Source organism: Camelina sativa, chromosome 16 (genome assembly GCF_000633955.1).
Source record: "Camelina sativa cultivar DH55 chromosome 16, Cs, whole genome shotgun sequence".
Classification (NCBI taxonomy): domain Eukaryota; kingdom Viridiplantae; phylum Streptophyta; class Magnoliopsida; order Brassicales; family Brassicaceae; genus Camelina; species Camelina sativa.
The window spans coordinates 22,943,267-22,960,392 of NC_025700.1; the positions used below are offsets into that span (position 1 = coordinate 22,943,267).

Sequence of the window (17,126 nt, forward strand, 5' to 3'; positions counted from 1 at the left end):
CATTCCCATATCATATAGAAATTTTAAACAAAATCCGAATATCAACAATCTCCATTTAAAATGAAGATGTATTAAACCTGTTTTTTGGACAAAAGAAAATGTATTAATCAAACACACAAAAATGTCTATTTAAGCAGGGGTTGAGACTTGATCAGGTATACAAAAGAAAAAAAAATTGGAATCTCTAATCCAAAATATTTCTATCTGCTTCTCTCCCTCAAGTTATCCAAAAATCCACCCAAACCCTTAGTTTTGTCTCTTTAACTTCCAAAAATCCACCCAAACCCTTAGTTTTGTCTCTTTAACTTCCACGAATTGAACCTTTGTGCGGCAGCGGTTCCATGACTGTTCCACGGGTGAAGTAAGAACGTGCAAGTATCTATAAATTATTCATAAATTTGTGAAATATCGACATAAATTAGTATTTCAGCTAGAAAATAGTAGGTTTTTAGTATAATTTATAAATTAATATGGATTTCAACATGAGATTTTCTCCAAATTATTTAATATAATGAAATTTTTACATCTATACAATCTTGAGGATTTAATCATGATGCATATATGAAAAGTATTTTTGATATCAGAATATTAAAATTTACAATAACCGCGTTCATTATTGCTTTCGAGTATGTATTTCTATTTAACCAAGAAAATTTGGAAATTACAATGTTTTCTTCCTTTCAAAATAATTGTCGTTATAAGTGTTTTATCTTATATATATCACATATTAATTCCATGTATGGTAATATGTATGCTATATAATTTCATCTTATCAAGAGTATAATTTCCTTTAGAAAATATAACCATCCCAATTATCTTTTATAAATGAAAATGATGTTAATGACAAAAGCGCATACGTCATTTGGATTCACAATAAACAAACGAAAGACGAAGATGTGCGCTCAGCCAAATATAGCGATGCGTAGTTTAGACACCGCTTCTCATCTTACCTTATTTTGTTCCCCACCTTTACATTTGTGCATGTATACAAGTTACAAGATTTCAAAAGTATTTTTTCTGGTTTGGTTTTGGCTTTTTGAAGTATAAACTAAACTAAAATGTTGTTTCGATCTGAAAATAAAGTTTTGTAATTAAGTTTAGACTGAACTAAGTCGGTTTAACGGCATAATAGACTTTCATATATATGCAGATGTAAAGATATAGCTATATCCTTCGTAGGCTTGCTTTTTATAAAATCAATGAGATTAACATGTACTAAATTAATAAATTTTGTATATAAGATGAGGAGTACATAATTTATATATATATATATATATATAAACTAAAATCTTGTTTCGATCTTCAAACTAAGTTTCTTAATTCAGTTTAGATGACTGAACTGAGTCGGTTTAACAGAATAATACACTCTCATATATATATTGTAATATAAAGATTGATATATCATTCGTGGTTGGATTGCCTAATATAAAATCAATGAGATTAAGATATCCTTAACTAAGATTTTGTTATACGATGAGGAGTACTACATAATATAAACCATGGACCACACAGCGAATGACGCAAAATGTCGAGTGATTAGCAGACAGATTAGTGTTTTCCGGTCAAATTTGTAAAAATTCAAACATACGTTTCATGTACTGTTATGATTCTTATTATATGTACCTATGACCAACTGTAACGAATATAAAACATACGAATTCCACGACGAATTCCTCGAGAACATCATTGAAAATTTGGAACGATCTTGATCTAGATGACTATCTCTATCCAATCTCTTTGTGTGATAATATTTTTTGATGATCCGTACGCACTACGTAGGGCCGGTGCAGTACATTCTCGCGTTCCCATATGTCTTCAATAATAGGTTATATAATTACTACTACTCACGTCGTCAAATTGCAAAGTTCAAGACTCATAATTGTTATCCGCATTTTCTTACATGAGCTAATGACGATTACTAAACCGTAAAAAAAAAAGTAAATGAAAGTTGCCCCCACAACACCATAACTAGACTTTTAACGAATCTTTTTTTTTTGGGCTTATCTAGTTAACTAATGTTAACTAGTGTATATGATGGAGAAGACGACTATGTTTGAAAACGAGGGCTTGACGAAATAGGTAGGTTAAGAGCAATCGATGGCACAAAAGAGAACGACATGCATCTACAACAAATTGTTATTGTGACATTTTTAAAAAGATGTAATACTGGAAAGAATTTTCTCAAGAATCTCAATATACATTCGTATTAATAAAAGGTATAGGTATTTTTTACAACAAAGTCTACCTGGTCTGATATTTCAACAATGAGTTCTTTAAAAGTTGACCATATATTAAAGAATTTTGACAAGAAATTATTATTATCCCAACACTTTGATTATATACACGAAAGTAATACAGTGCATTTAAACGACATCCTCCTACATTCTATATCAGAAACAAACAGATCAGTAGAAGTGTGAATTCAAGAAATTATATGTTGCTTATGTTTACGACACAAGAATCTTTACGAGATCAACTTATATATTATAAGACTAAGATCATCGATCGAGACTCTCTATATATAAGCCATGTGATCACTATTGCTTACAAAACCTATTACAATTGACTTATTTATGTAATTAGCCTGTAAACCCTAATATTTGTTACCTTAATTTATTCAGTACATCATAACGAGGAGGAGGCCAAGACCAGTCAAGCCACGAGCCAAAGTTTATAGTTATACTACTACTCCTTAATCACAAGATGACTCGCGGAAATGACTCAAATGCCCCTATTATGTCACTTAGTTGTGTGAAAAGTGAGGTCCAGCTGTGAATGTTGGAGGGGGACAAAGCGGCGAGGAGGAGAGACAAAATCGTGTTGTCGTGTGGGAGAAACGTAACGAGATTACTTGCTAAGGTTATGTCCAATTAAACAATGTAGTGGGTTTGGGTTTTGGTCGAGTAACTACGTACTATACATGTCATATGAGATATCGTCATATAGATGCGGTATTTCTTTTACCGACGTTTATATTTGAAAAAGTTTAGTAAAAAAATAGTTAAAAACATATGAAATGTAGTAGGGTTGGAAGCAGTAGTTATGTTATGTTATGTATAAGTCAATTACAAAGCAAAGAAAGTTTTGTGGAAGCTTTACAAGTTCGGGTAATTTTATATATGCATGAAATTTCTATCAGTGGGGTAAATTACAAACAACGATCAGAGCAAAAAACAATATGTAAACATAGGCAGTGGTGACATATAAAGTGCTTAATTGGAAGTGTGGTTTTCAAAAAACTAAATTTTATACCATTCACAAAACAACAACGTAATTTGCGTTATTTAAGAAAGAGAAAAAAAAAACCGTTTGCATTTTTTAAGGAACTAATTTAATTCATGGACCACACTTGTGTTATGACTCACCAATTAGCTAGCGGTTTTGTGTTTTTATGTTTTACCAATTAGAATAATTAATTCATTAATTTTTTCGTAAGTTATAAAATAATGAGTTTTTATGAAAAAACAGATTTAAAGAATATAAAATTTAGCCAATTGAAATTTCAATTTATTTATTATTAATTCACAAATATTTGTTCCATATATTATACTTATCTTTAAAAAAATCAAATACACAATAAGATCATAAAAAATTTCTTATACTATTTTTTTATGTACTAATCATTGAATTAATCTATATTTTCTTAATTCAAGATTTTATTACAATAATAGAGTATATATTTCATTTGTAAATAGATAAATATACTTAGTATATAAATATATATAGTTATTTTATTATAATCAAAATTAAAAGATAATTTTATATAAACATATAATATGTAATATATCACCATTTTTACAAAAAAACAAAATATGGGTTTCACCATATACTTTGATAATTTTATCTATAATTTGTATTTTGTATTGTTTCTTGCATTTTTACCATTCAAATATTTTCTTGTAAACCGTAAATAATTTTTTTCACCAATCAAATTTTATTGTATACCCTTTATTTTGTATAAACTGCACTTGTCCTGCAAACTGCATGTACTGCAGTTGATCCGTACCGTATTCTAAAATCACTTTCTCTGCACAACCAAATACGCGGTCACCATTCGGACCCATAATTTATCGGCAAGACCGATCGATCCAGGAACCCCACCGTGCTAGCTTATGGTTTATAATATATTTCTTTCCTTCAATATAAACTTTGTTTAAGGTATTTTAACATTTATTGTGAAAACAATAAAACAATTTTTTTGCCCCTTTAATATATTAAAACGAAATAAAACTATAGTAAAAGAGAATAAAAAGTATGCTTTAAATATATAAAACGAAATCAATATAAAATATTTTTTTATAGAGGTGCTCTCACAGTCTCACTACACAAATCTTATTTATTAATATCAGGCATCACGTTAATCCCTAGAATTATTAATTAGCCTTTTTTTTCTGGTGGTCAAAACAATACTACATGCGGATTTAAATCCAGATATACACACAACGTTAACAGTGTAGAATGTATATATATATGTTTCTCACAATTATTCAAAATTTTAAACTATGTTATTTAACTCATACAATGATTATTATTTTTTGAAATAATTTGACCACTAGAAACAAATTGTTGTTTAGTGGCAAAGACTTTTTATATGCTTCATCCAGTATGTAAATACTAAAAGTTCCAACCTGAATTTTTCTGGTTATATGAAAGTAATTATAACATTTCTCTAAGATTCAATTTTCTGGAATACAAAAAAATTGACACAATATTTATATAAGTAGTAAAGTCTACCTCACTAGACACTACAACCAAAACCATTTAATTGTCACGTGTTTATGTGTGCTTATGTGTGATGATTTTTGCTACTTATGAGTCTGATGTATTTAAAATTATTAGGTTATCTCCGCGCTACCCCGCAGAAATACTTTTCGTAACTATTTTTAGATATATTGAATTCTTGAAAATATGAACTTTTTTTTGGAATTAGATTAATTGTAAAAACTATGGTTTATACAATAATAAAATAGAAAACGCACTAATAAATTAATGATTGAGAAATCTCAAATCTAAGATGGCTTATAAATGGTTACATTTAAATTGAGTGGACTTAATTGTATAAATAGCTTAACTAACACTAATGTATGTTATGTTTTATTTTCTATACCCTAATGTGTGAGATATATTAGCATGGTTTGAATTTGTGGTGTATTTTTGTATTTAATATAAATTTAATCACATATTGTTTTATAGTGTCTTTTTATTTGTTAGAAAACTTAATATTGGTCAAAATACATAAACATGTTTTGGAGGGATCAGTCGTAAATGTGGTGTTGTAAACCTGTAACCACTTGACTAAAGACACTATCCTCTGATTTCGTGTATTATTTTAATACTATAATACTTTTGTTGAATAGCATAAGGATTAGGTTAATTTTTTAAGTAATTTTAAGTAGATGATTATTTAGTTTTCACTGCTTTAAATTATAATATAAAACCTTCAACTTTGGAACTTATATATTGTTTAATTTGACATTAGTTCGTGTTATAATATATAAAATCACTATCAACATTCCTCTCAAATTTTATTTTCTTTAGAAATATTAGTGTAGCTTGATTTTGTGGTGTATTATTTTTGTAGTTTGTTTGTTATCAAAGAAGTTATTTATTTATCTTTTGTTCTTTTTTTAATATCTAATTGTTTTGTTTTATTTGATAATAATTACATTTAAGTCAATATACGCATACATATTTTTTACATTAGTTTGGTTTTGTGTTATTCTTGATTAATCTTGATTTATATTATATTTGTATTATATTTATATTTTACTATATGATACTTATGTTGTATTGATTGTATTAGTATACCTTTGTTTTTAAAATTGTACATGATTTATTATTTTATTTTAAATTTAAGCTATACTTTACACCTATGTTTTTGGAAATATTGATACGACATATAATGATATCAATACTTGGTTGATATCATTATTTTTTTTTTAAATTGTAAATGATTTATTAATTTAGTTTAAATATTTGTTTTTTTTGAAAAATATTGATATGATGTATAAATTTCTTATAATTTGATTGGTTATACAATTTTAATGATGTGTAAGCTTTTGTTTGGGGGAGTTTATATTAGGGCAAAGTTATAATCACGATTGGTTACTTGCGCATAATATAAACTTAATGGTGATAACACATTAACATAAGAAAAAAAACCTAGATTAAAGTGACGTGGAACCGAGAATTATTATTAGAGGAAAAATGATGAGTTGTATGAAAAACATCTAAGTTTTATTGTATTGAATCAATATAAAAAAAACACCGGTGTAATTTATTTAAACAGACGTAATATTTATGGTGAGGGCAGATTCCGACACATAGGCTAAGGCCATAGCTCGTCCGGATCCCCGAGATTGTGCACCTTGTCCCTACGTTTCTGAATTCTGATAGACTCATGAATCTTGTATATACCTCTACGTACATGTTCTTATACGAAACTTATACGTATTCACGAGTGTAACTAGTTTCAAGAGTGTTCGATCAAAATACACTAAGTGTTCAAAATAAATGATTTGAAATATCAGATGAAAGCGATTGTGAATTAAACCAAACTGAAAACGAATAAACCAATATAAAACCTAACTTTTTCTAAAAGTAAAATATTCCATCAAAATTTACATCAAATTAAAAATCGTACCAAAACCATCTATGATTAAAGTTAGTTTTATTTAAAATATTAATATTTATAAATCGAGAATATAAAACAAACAAAAATCGAAGAACAACTTGTAGGAAATTTGGATTTAACACCTGATCTCATTATACCTCGATTTACATATAATATTTATATTTACATTTGTACTTTTTTGTCTTGCTCATTATGATGAGAGTGCTTGAAATGACTCGAGGCTCGTCAATGTCTCTACACAGAGATTCTTTTCAGCATATATACTAACTGTTATCTGAGGGTCCTGTGGTGGGGAGATAAAAGACGAGACCCCTAAGCGAACTAGTGGATAGGAACGAGAGACAAAACAAAAAGGCAATAAATAGATGCGACAATTTAATTTAAAGGCAATAAATAAAAAAGTTACAAAATAATAATATGTTATGATAATTTATTGCTCATAGCATCACGTTATTTAAGTAACATATACGCGCACACACGAAAATCAGAATAGACTAAAATAATTATTGAATCGGTATTTATTAGTACTTATTTCTTATCTCCTACGGTCCTACCAAGCATTTTTTAACAGTTTACATAGCATGAGTTATATGCATTATAAGAAAATCGCGACTTCTGTTTGATCAAGATGGCTAAATTTACCTTCTTCGATTTTTACGTCAAGCTGTATATAATACATATATGCTATATGTGAATGTATTTGAATATTTGATATTTCCTCTGTCTTGGCTAAGGATGATAAAAAGAGAGACATGGAAGTGAGACATGGAGCGTTGTCTACTGCTAATGAGAATGAGGTCATCATAGCTTCTGCCATTTCATCACTCTCGTCTTGTCAAATCAATGCCATGCATTAATATCATCATGATTTATATACATCCCATGCATGGCAGACATAAGAAGCAAACCTCTTTCTTGATGACTGATTTAGTTAATCATTGTTTTAACATGTCTTAACCATGTTTTATGATGAAATCTACGGAACATGCAGAGGTTAACATTATAACAATAACATCAATTTACGTGTCAATAAGGAAATAAAACAAAAATATTTAGGGACAACAAATAATGTAGGGCAAGAATGGTAGCACTGTCAATATTGTATATCCTTTCACAAAGAAAAAGCACTGTCAATATCTATTAGGTTACTTAATTTAATCAACGGGAGTCGATCGATAAACAAATTATTACTTTTAGGAAAAAATCGACAAACAAATATTATGTGTTCCAAAAATCCAATATGCATTTCTATAACCACCGAAGCTCTGAAGTATACATATACGAGTCCTGTTCTGTTCACGGTGTACGTGAACGTGTTGATTCATGTAACTTCAAATAAATAACCCTTGGGAGATTTTATCATTTTAGTATGCATTGGTCTAAAAAAATTAGCATTTATATTATTGTACGTACGTACTTGGGTTTGACCGTTGAGTGTGATATAATGTATTGATCTTTTTTTTTGTGTGTCTGCAAAATGTATTGATCTTTAACAAACAAAAAAAAGTGAGGATGTAATATTGATTATGCTTAAAAATTGTAATCTTCGTTAGGGAGCTAAGGTCATTCACTAAAACTCCACATGTTAACAAAAATATACTTATATATTATGCATTCAAGATAGAACTAAAAACTAAAAATAGAAAGGAAGTGTGTGATGAGTAACTGCAAACATATGGAGTTGGCAAAATAGACATTTGTCATGGGTCCAAAATTAATATCAAAACAAAATTCTGAGGTTAAAGGATCCATTTTTTTTATTAAGTGGCTTTTTTTTACTATTGGTTTTGCCAAGGGTCCTCTTATCTTTATGGAGATATATAATTTATATCCCTACAGTTATCAATTATATATTATTTGAATATTTGGTTCCATATGTTTTTAGATACAGCAATATCTTTGGGGGTGTGCGTAATTCACCAAATTTTCAAAGATCTTTTTCCCCCAATAATTTTTTGAAGCACATTTCGACAAGAAAGAAAAGAGTCAGACTCTATATAAATTTAATAACGACATAAAATAGGATGGTTACATAATCATTTGGACAAAGGGAACAAGAGAGATTAAACTAAACTAAAACAATTATAAAGACAGGGATAGATTGTTTCCACAGACAGTCATCAAGATCGGAATATGTGCTTAATGTCCCCTAATCACTCTTTGTGTTAGATTAGAGATTCTCGTGCTTTCTTATTGTCTACATTTATTTATCTAATTTATTGACCGACCACCACTTTAATTTTGATTTTGACTTTGACTTTAGTTGTAATGACTTTTTTTTTGGTATGAGTTTTGTTTAGACTCATGCCAAACTAGTATCCCCTATATATTAATAGAGAAGCATTCTCAAGAAAATGATAATGTGTCGTCGTTAGAGAGCTCGGAACACCAATATAGTTATTGTCTTCATTTTTACGGATATTTACACATAATTGCTATTGAATGATTAAAGAATATTCCTTTACAATTAATGAAATTTATTTTAATCATTTTTATAACATAACTAATTCTTAAAATATAAAATCATTAGATCTAAAATGTTTTCAAAACCGGAATTTATTCACCTATTAAAAAAAATGATTACTATTCACATATTTAAAGTTTCCAAAATAAAACTATACAATAATCATTATTATAGGGAATTGACTTATTTAATATCATTGGTATAATATTTCACGGGTGAAACATATTCTTACACAAAATAGAAGAAATTTTTTAAAAAATAAAAAATCTTGCATAGATTAAGAAAGAGGTTATACATATATTTAATTGATATAGAATAATTTGATTTAAACATATTTTCACGGGTTATATATTTTTTTTACATAATTTAGATACCAAAAAATAAATTTAAACATAATTCGAATTTTATCTGCAAATATTTAACTCCCACTATGTGCTGGTTGTTACCTAGTTAACTTTTAAAATACAAGATTTTCTTCATTTATTACTTTTTCCCTTGCATTTTCAAGTATTTGTGAGTAATTAGTAGATATACGAGTCTCTTAATTAGGGCGATCGAGGAGATTGTGGATTCAACAATATTTTCGGATGTTGACCTAAGGTCTTTTTTTTTTTTGTCGAAATTCTTACAGCCATCATCAACAAACTGATGAAGTTTCTAAGGGCCATGATAATATGTGTAATTTCATTTCCTCATCAGTCTTTGTTAATCGATTATGTGGTTGTTTGAATTTTATTATCTTTAAATGCTAACTATATAACTTTGGTAAAATAAGAAATTGAAATAAAAATAAAGAATTGCTAAACTTAAATTTATGAATTTTTTTCTAAATTGTTTTAGTCACTTGAAAGCATTTATAATTTCATTTAACCCATAGTAAGGGTTACTGGGATTATTTTTTTTGGTATCATAATTATTCTAATCCATATATTAAATATATATTAGTTATGCTCTTCATCATATAATATTTAATACCATCATGGTGAATTGGTGATCTTCGTCGTTGGACAATATTCTCTACGCATAGTCGCAATCGCATACCAATTACATCCTCTTATTCTAACAAGTCCACAAGTAAAAGTTAAAATAATAAGAAGAAGAATAGAATAAGTCGAATATCCTAATTATATTGAGTCGTCACAAATAACTTTAACTATAACTAAAAAAATACAAAGATTATTTATCAATAAATTAATCATATATGCCAACGAATCTTTTGTCTACGGCTCTCACATGCTTTTCCAAGAGTGAAGAGACAAGATTCCATGAATTTTGTAGTTTCTGAAAAATATTAGATTGTTAGGGAATTTAAAGATAACTTTAACTATATATGACACAGCCGAGAAGCTAGGGTTTAAGTAATTTATAGTGTCGTTGTCTTTCAAGAAATTGAGAAGCCGAAAACGCGGCAATAGAAAATTAAACGTTAACAACAACAGCGAAACCGGTTGAAGAAGAGAGAAAGTGTTGCTGCGACTATTTTTAAAGGAGATGCCGATATCGTCGATATTGCTACAAAAAACCGTGATCGATTTTATAGTCGCTGCAACTATATTAAGAAGTGATGTCAGTGTTATCTGTGTTACTCTCCACATACTTAACACCCAAATTAGTTATTATTTTGAGTCGCTGATCGCTAACCCAACGATTACAAATCGAACTGTTAGGGCCAATAAACTCTGACTGAAGATACTTTAAACGCTTTAAAATTTTAAAAGCCAAAATTTTACCAATCAAGTTTTTATTGCTTTATTATTTTAACAATACAAATTTTTTAAGTCACAAATTTGAGACTTTTAGCTGTAGAAAATAGATAATAATAAAAATATAGTTATTTTTTCGTTTTTATTTTCCGTGATGATTGAAACATTCTTTTTCAATTTATATATAATTTATTAAAAATACATTTTAATTAATTAAAAATAACTTTTTTTCTTTTTCGGTTACTTTCAGATCTATTTTTCATAATTATTTTTGCATCAACAACCATTATAACCCATAATCAATTTACTTGCTTGAATTTGAACTTTGTTTCCATCGTTCCGTAGCTCATTCATTCCAAAAACTTTGCAAAATTTTCAGGATACAGACACGAATTCGCCTCACAAGCAAAAAAATAAAAATAACAATGCCTCCAACTCAAAGATATGGATACCCTCGAAAATTAAAAATGAAGAGAAAACTTCTTTAACCCGTCTTGTGGATTTTATACTTTGAAATTCAAAAGAGTTGAAACACCGACAAAGAGCAAAACAGCAACACACGCACACTTCGAGAGAATGAAACAATGACAAATCAATTTATAACAAATTTGAATCCGTCAAGAAATGAAAAATCAGAGAATGAACAAGCAAATGTTTTCAGGATCATTGGCCCCGTGGCGTACGGCTGCTTTCTGCATTTCTAATCGGGTAGAAATATGGATGCGCCTGAAAAAAAATCATCATATTGTCCGTTCACTTATCTGTAAATCTTAAGTGAGTATACAAAGAGATCTAACAGAAAATAAGGAAACTTGTTTCTTACCATTGCTTCTTTAGCTGTTGGCCTTTCTTGGTGATCATATCTCAGCAACTTGTCCACAAAATCGATAGCCTTCACAAACCAAAAAGTAAATGAAAACATCAGAGTCACGTTCATTCAAAATTCCAACATGAAGGCGTAATTATATAGAGAAAAACAAGTGTTTTACCTCAGGAACTGCTAAGTGCTGGTTTTCAGAATTGATGAACTTTGACCATGGCTTCCGGCTATGTCTATATAATATCAAGAGTGCAAAATTTAAATTCTGAAAAAAACTAACGTTTTGAGTGTTTTCCAGAACTTCTAAAAACCAGATTACCTGCCCACAAGGGATGCAAGATTAGGGTCCAACTCTATGCGGTATTTGTTCAGGTAGGCATTGAGTTCGTCTGTGCCAAGTACCTGCCATAGTTATAAACACATATTATCTTACAGTACACATAAAGAAGTGTATGTATTTGTAGCTATAACTTGGAGAAATATAAATTCTTTTCATTGGAGAAGGGACATGAAGATTCAAAAAATGAAAGCTTTTTGTAATCTTACCTTTGCAATTTTGACCAATTGATCGTAGTTGTCATGACCATAAAAGAACGGCTCTTTGCGGAATATCTGCAGCAAGTTTCAGTATCAGATACACTATGTATAACATCACTTAAAACACAAGTCAGAATTCTTATCACGACACAACCACTTAAACCAAGTTAAAACTAATTGTAGCTTAGAAACACTCACCATTCCAGCAAACATACACCCAAGACTCCACAAGTCTAAGGAATAGTCATAGTCCTGTAAGTCTACCAGCAGCTCTGGACCTTTGAAGTACCTGTCATCAGATATGACGTGAGAAATGATAAAAGTAAACACTAGAACTATGTCTCAACCAGATGAAGTACGATAATATGTTTTCAAGTTTTAAAATCTCAAGAGCTCTGCGCATGCAAAATCTTCTACATCCCAACTATTTGCATTTCTAGTCTAAATTCTCTATGAAAAGTCGTACCAATTATAACAGAAAGAATCCTGCAGCACAGACAGAGTGATTAGCAAATAAAATGAAGGGATTACCTTGAAGCAACTCGAACATTGTATTCTTTCCCTGGATGATAGAATTCTGCCAGACCCCAGTCAATTAAACGAAGTTTCCGCTGCTCGTGATCAATCATGACATTATGCGGTTTCACATCTCTGTGCATGATTCCACGTGAATGGCAGAAATCCAGCGCCTGCATAAATGTTATAAGAAACAACAATTATAAACAGAGTAGTAGCTGTTTCTTTTACTGCATAGTATAGGATTAAAAGTCAAAATCTAATGACTAATCTATACAAGAAAAACTGATCTAGGATACATGTCGACCACATGTTTGACGCTATACAAGTTAAACATTAATCTTACATTATTTTTGCTAGAGTATCAACGAATCACAAGTACAAACCATTTTATAAATAAAAGAAACTTGATATACCTTTAGAAGCTCAAATATATAATATCGAACATCATAGTCAGAGAGAGTTGGATAGAGGACTTTAAAATCCTTATTGTTCACATGTTCAAATATCAAGCTGGGCGTCTTCGACTGCTGATCTCTAACAATGTCGAGCAATTTTACAATATTTGGCCCACCGCAGAGGTTCTGCAGAATCTTAATCTCTCTCTTAATCTGTGTCAAGAAAAGACGCAAAACATGTTAGTGACGCATTCAAACAAAGCAAAGGGCCAGGAACACGCTTCATCCTAAACATAGTTCAGCCAAAACAAGCAAGCCGCTGAAATCTACTAACCTTCTTCTTTTTCACAGGCTTCAAAATCTTGATAACGCATTTCTCGTTATCAGTGGCATGAATGCCTTCAAAGACCTCGCTGTATTTCCCCCTTCCTACCTTCCTCACCACCTCATAATCATCCTGTACACTGCAACATCAATAAAGAAAGGCACATCAAACATTAACACACTCAAGATACCAATTTGAATTTTTAATGTACAAAAAAAATATCAATTCTGCATTGTTTACGAGATTATATCTGACATGATTCCATATTAACACAAAGATTGTTGGAACTAATTCCTCAGTCACCAAAACCACTCTAATACCAATGGCAAACATCTAGAGCGCGATTGAATCCTCATAATCATTTAAGCTACCCCAATTAGTGATATACAGAATTATAACCACACCATACAAACTGAAGATACCACCAAATCAACCGTAGTTCACATAGGCCACAAGTGTCCAAGAGATTATGTAACCAAAGAATATCAATGCTACAATTTTTAAAAGATTATATCTACAGCATATTCATAGAAATGAAACCCTAATTCTACATTACATCTTGACTTCAGAACCATTAATCCAACGAATCACCCAAAACCAATCTAATACAACAGCCAAACATGTAGAACTCGAAGCAATTAGGTTTAACGAAAGAAAGAATCCAAAAAGGAGAAGGGAAGACGAAAGATACCCCCATTGAACAGCAAGAGACTCGTAATCCCAATAATCCTTAGGTCTAACAACGTTGACATCAGCGTAAACCCTAGCTTTCGACGGCGCACCGGCACGCCGGATAGATTTACCGATCTTCTGCGCCAGCGTGTCCGATTTATCTTTCACGCGCGATTGCTGTTGTTGCTGCTGCTGCTGCTGATTCCGAAGATGCTGACGGTAAAGAGAGGCGCTGGATGCGAAACGACGGAGATGGTCCCGGAGAGAGGAGAAAAGGATGTTTCTCTTCGCCGGAGACGACGAAGAGAGGAGAGAGAAGAGATTGTTGTTGGCGGCGGAAGCGTTGCGAAGAGAGGAGATTGTGAATCCAGTACAAGGCCTTAAGGCCATTAATGTCTTCTTTTAAACTCTATAATGATGAACCTTCAAGAGAGAGAAGGTTACGTATTTTTGCTTTAATTCTCTCCTTTTTTTTTTTTGGTTTCCATCAAACCGGCACAGTATTAAACAACTCGGTTCGATTTGGTTTACTTGGTTTATTCCGGGTTAACTTACTTGATCGGTCCGATTTGGTTTTTTGGTTATCGTGACTCTCAGATTGTTTTCTTCTTCAACCTTTTTTGTTTTCTATCCTGAGTTCCTGACTCGCATTTGCGCAACGCACTTCGTCTGTCCTCATCATCAGCCACTTGAACCAACCCGACGATAAGAGAGAGAGGATTGTGATCGCTAGAATCTGCAGAGAGAGAGGATTTAGATCGAAATTGATGTCGAAATCTAGGGTTTATACCGATGTTAACGTTGTTCGTCCCAAAGAGTACTGGGACTACGACTCTCTTGTTGTTCAATGGGGGTAAATGATTCTCGCCTTTTACTGCTCAATCTTTTATTTTGGATATTTTAGGGTTTGATTTCTGTGGAATTTGATTGATTTGTTGTTGCCTAAATCGAATTTTGAATCCGAGAAAGTGGAATTTTTAGGGTTTGAGCAAGGTTCCTTGAACACACTTTGTTAAAGTGGCTAATAGCAAATATTGAACTTCGAAATTTATCTGTGTAAAATTATTGAGTGATTTGATGATAATACTTCAACTCTTTTGTGGGAGTTTTGTAGTTATCAAGATGATTATGAGGTTGTGAGAAAAGTTGGTAGAGGAAAATACAGTGAAGTGTTCGAAGGCAAAAACGTCAATACCAACGAACGATGCATTATCAAGATCCTTAAACCCGTCAAGAAGAAGAAGGTGATTTTAATTTAAGCACATGAACCATACGTTTGTGTTGCTTGTTTTTGTTGAAACTTGTTTTTTAGTCATTGCTTTTGATGTTTATGCAGATAAAGAGAGAGATCAAGATACTTCAGAACCTCTGTGGTGGACCAAATATTGTTAAGCTGTATGATATTGTCAGAGATGAGCACTCCAAAACACCTAGCTTGATATTTGAGTTTGTTAACAGTGTGGACTTTAAAGTCTTGTATCCGACATTGACTGATTACGATATCCGGTTCTATATTTATGAGCTGCTTAAGGTAATGTATCTATCTGCTACTTACTAGAAATGATTTTTACCATACATAGAATGTTTTGTCGGAATCCGTAGTTGATAATATTGTATTTTTCAGGCATTGGATTTCTGTCATTCTCAAGGAATAATGCATAGGGATGTTAAGCCTCACAATGTCATGATAGATCATCAGCTGCGTAAACTTCGTCTGATAGACTGGGGTCTTGCTGAGTTTTACCATCCTGGAAAGGAGTATAATGTTCGAGTTGCCTCACGGTAATATCATATACCACAGCTTTATTCGACCTGCCTGGCCACGCCCAATAGGGGCATTCATAGACGCTGATGATTGAAACATTTTCAATGTGAAAACTAGCTTTTTGTAGTCAAAGCTTGTTTAACTTTTTGTAGTTGTAGTAAAATGCATTAGACTAAAAGTCTGTGAATTAATTGTCAGATACTTCAAGGGTCCCGAGCTACTAGTTGATCTACAGGATTATGACTATTCTTTAGACATGTGGAGTCTTGGCTGCATGTTTGCTGGCATGGTGAGAACTGATTATCCCCTCACTCTTCTCTATGTCTAAGTTTTTGCAAACATTTGAGTTTCCGAGTCTTAATTGTTAACAACTTTTGATGTTGCTTATTTACTTATCAAATGCTGATGCTGTAGATATTTCGTAAGGAACCGTTCTTCTATGGCCATGATAATCATGATCAACTTGTCAAAATCGCCAAGGTATACTGCTAGTCTCCAAACTGCTGTTTTATTTGCATAAGATTACATTACAAAAGTTTTGGTCTATTTTATTGGTTTTTGGTGGAAACCCCATGCGTAGGTGTTGGGAACCGATGAGTTAAATACTTACCTTAACAAATATCAGCTAGATCTAGATCCTCAACTGGAAGCACTTGTTGGAAGGTATTATTTCATTCTTGAGTCTGTGTTTAAAAGTCAAAACTAGTTGCTTTGTCCTGCCTAGGACAAATGAGTTCAAACTTGAAACCACTCTCATTTGCAGGCATAACAGGAAACCATGGTCTAAGTTTATCAATGCAGACAACCAACATTTGGTCTCACCTGAGGTTCGATTTGACTCTTTTTAGACAATACGTAAACTACTTCATTTAGTTATGGTTGTATTGACTGTCAATGTATGAACATCTTCAGGCCATTGATTTTCTCGATAAGCTTCTTCGGTATGATCATCAAGACAGATTAACCGCAAGAGAAGCCATGGTAAAAATCCTCTTCAAGCACTTGTCTTTTATTTTCTTTTACCCGATTAATCTCATCAAACTTATAATCTGTGGTTCTCTGTTGATCTATTATATAGGCTCATCCATACTTCGCTCAAGTTAAAGCTGCAGTGAGCAACAGGCTACTAAGCCAGTAAAACCAAAGCTTGATTGATGCCTACTACTACTATTTTTGAACCAAAAACATTGTTATGTTGTTGTAAGAACCAAAAAAAAAGACCAGAAAGTTGTATCAAAATTGTGGTAATTTATAATCTCTCACCCAAACATAATTGATAAACAAAAAGAAAC

At 31.4% G+C, this 17,126-nt stretch overlaps 2 protein-coding genes and 1 pseudogene across 2 annotated transcripts; 2 read left to right on the forward strand and 1 right to left on the reverse strand.

Moving 5' to 3' along the window:
* On the forward strand, positions 7,387-7,533 carry LOC109129680 (annotated as a pseudogene).
* LOC104751942 (casein kinase II subunit alpha-4, chloroplastic) lies at positions 11,261-14,507 on the reverse strand. The gene is made up of 10 exons (XM_010474003.2): positions 14,089-14,507; positions 13,407-13,536; positions 13,091-13,285; positions 12,690-12,847; positions 12,357-12,447; positions 12,168-12,233; positions 11,941-12,023; positions 11,791-11,854; positions 11,625-11,693; positions 11,261-11,527 (listed from the first exon to the last, which is right to left on the reverse strand). Exons 1-10 carry the CDS (start codon positions 14,457-14,459, stop codon positions 11,465-11,467), a joined length of 1,290 nt encoding a protein of 429 aa, XP_010472305.1. The 5' UTR covers positions 14,460-14,507; the 3' UTR covers positions 11,261-11,464.
* LOC104751943 (casein kinase II subunit alpha-3) lies at positions 14,684-17,104 on the forward strand. Its single transcript, XM_010474004.2, has 10 exons — positions 14,684-14,922; positions 15,184-15,313; positions 15,406-15,600; positions 15,694-15,851; positions 16,033-16,123; positions 16,249-16,314; positions 16,415-16,497; positions 16,598-16,661; positions 16,747-16,815; positions 16,913-17,104. Exons 1-10 carry the CDS (start codon positions 14,837-14,839, stop codon positions 16,970-16,972), a joined length of 1,002 nt encoding a protein of 333 aa, XP_010472306.1. The 5' UTR covers positions 14,684-14,836; the 3' UTR covers positions 16,973-17,104.

Excerpts from the sequence above, each read along its gene's own strand:
- LOC104751942 (XM_010474003.2), bottom strand. The coding sequence starts at position 14,459 with ATGGCCTTAAGGCCTTGTACTGGATTCACAATCTCCTCTCTTCGCAAC. Across the intron at positions 12,024-12,167 it reads AATTGGTCAAAATTGCAAAG|GTACTTGGCACAGACGAACT; the intron begins GTAAGATTACAA and ends TAACTATGGCAG. Across the intron at positions 11,855-11,940 it reads CTTGCATCCCTTGTGGGCAG|ACATAGCCGGAAGCCATGGT; the intron begins GTAATCTGGTTT and ends GATATTATATAG.
- LOC104751943 (XM_010474004.2), top strand. The coding sequence starts at position 14,837 with ATGTCGAAATCTAGGGTTTATACCGATGTTAACGTTGTTCGTCCCAAA. Across the intron at positions 16,315-16,414 it reads AACTTGTCAAAATCGCCAAG|GTGTTGGGAACCGATGAGTT; the intron begins GTATACTGCTAG and ends CCCCATGCGTAG. Across the intron at positions 16,498-16,597 it reads CTGGAAGCACTTGTTGGAAG|GCATAACAGGAAACCATGGT; the intron begins GTATTATTTCAT and ends TCTCATTTGCAG.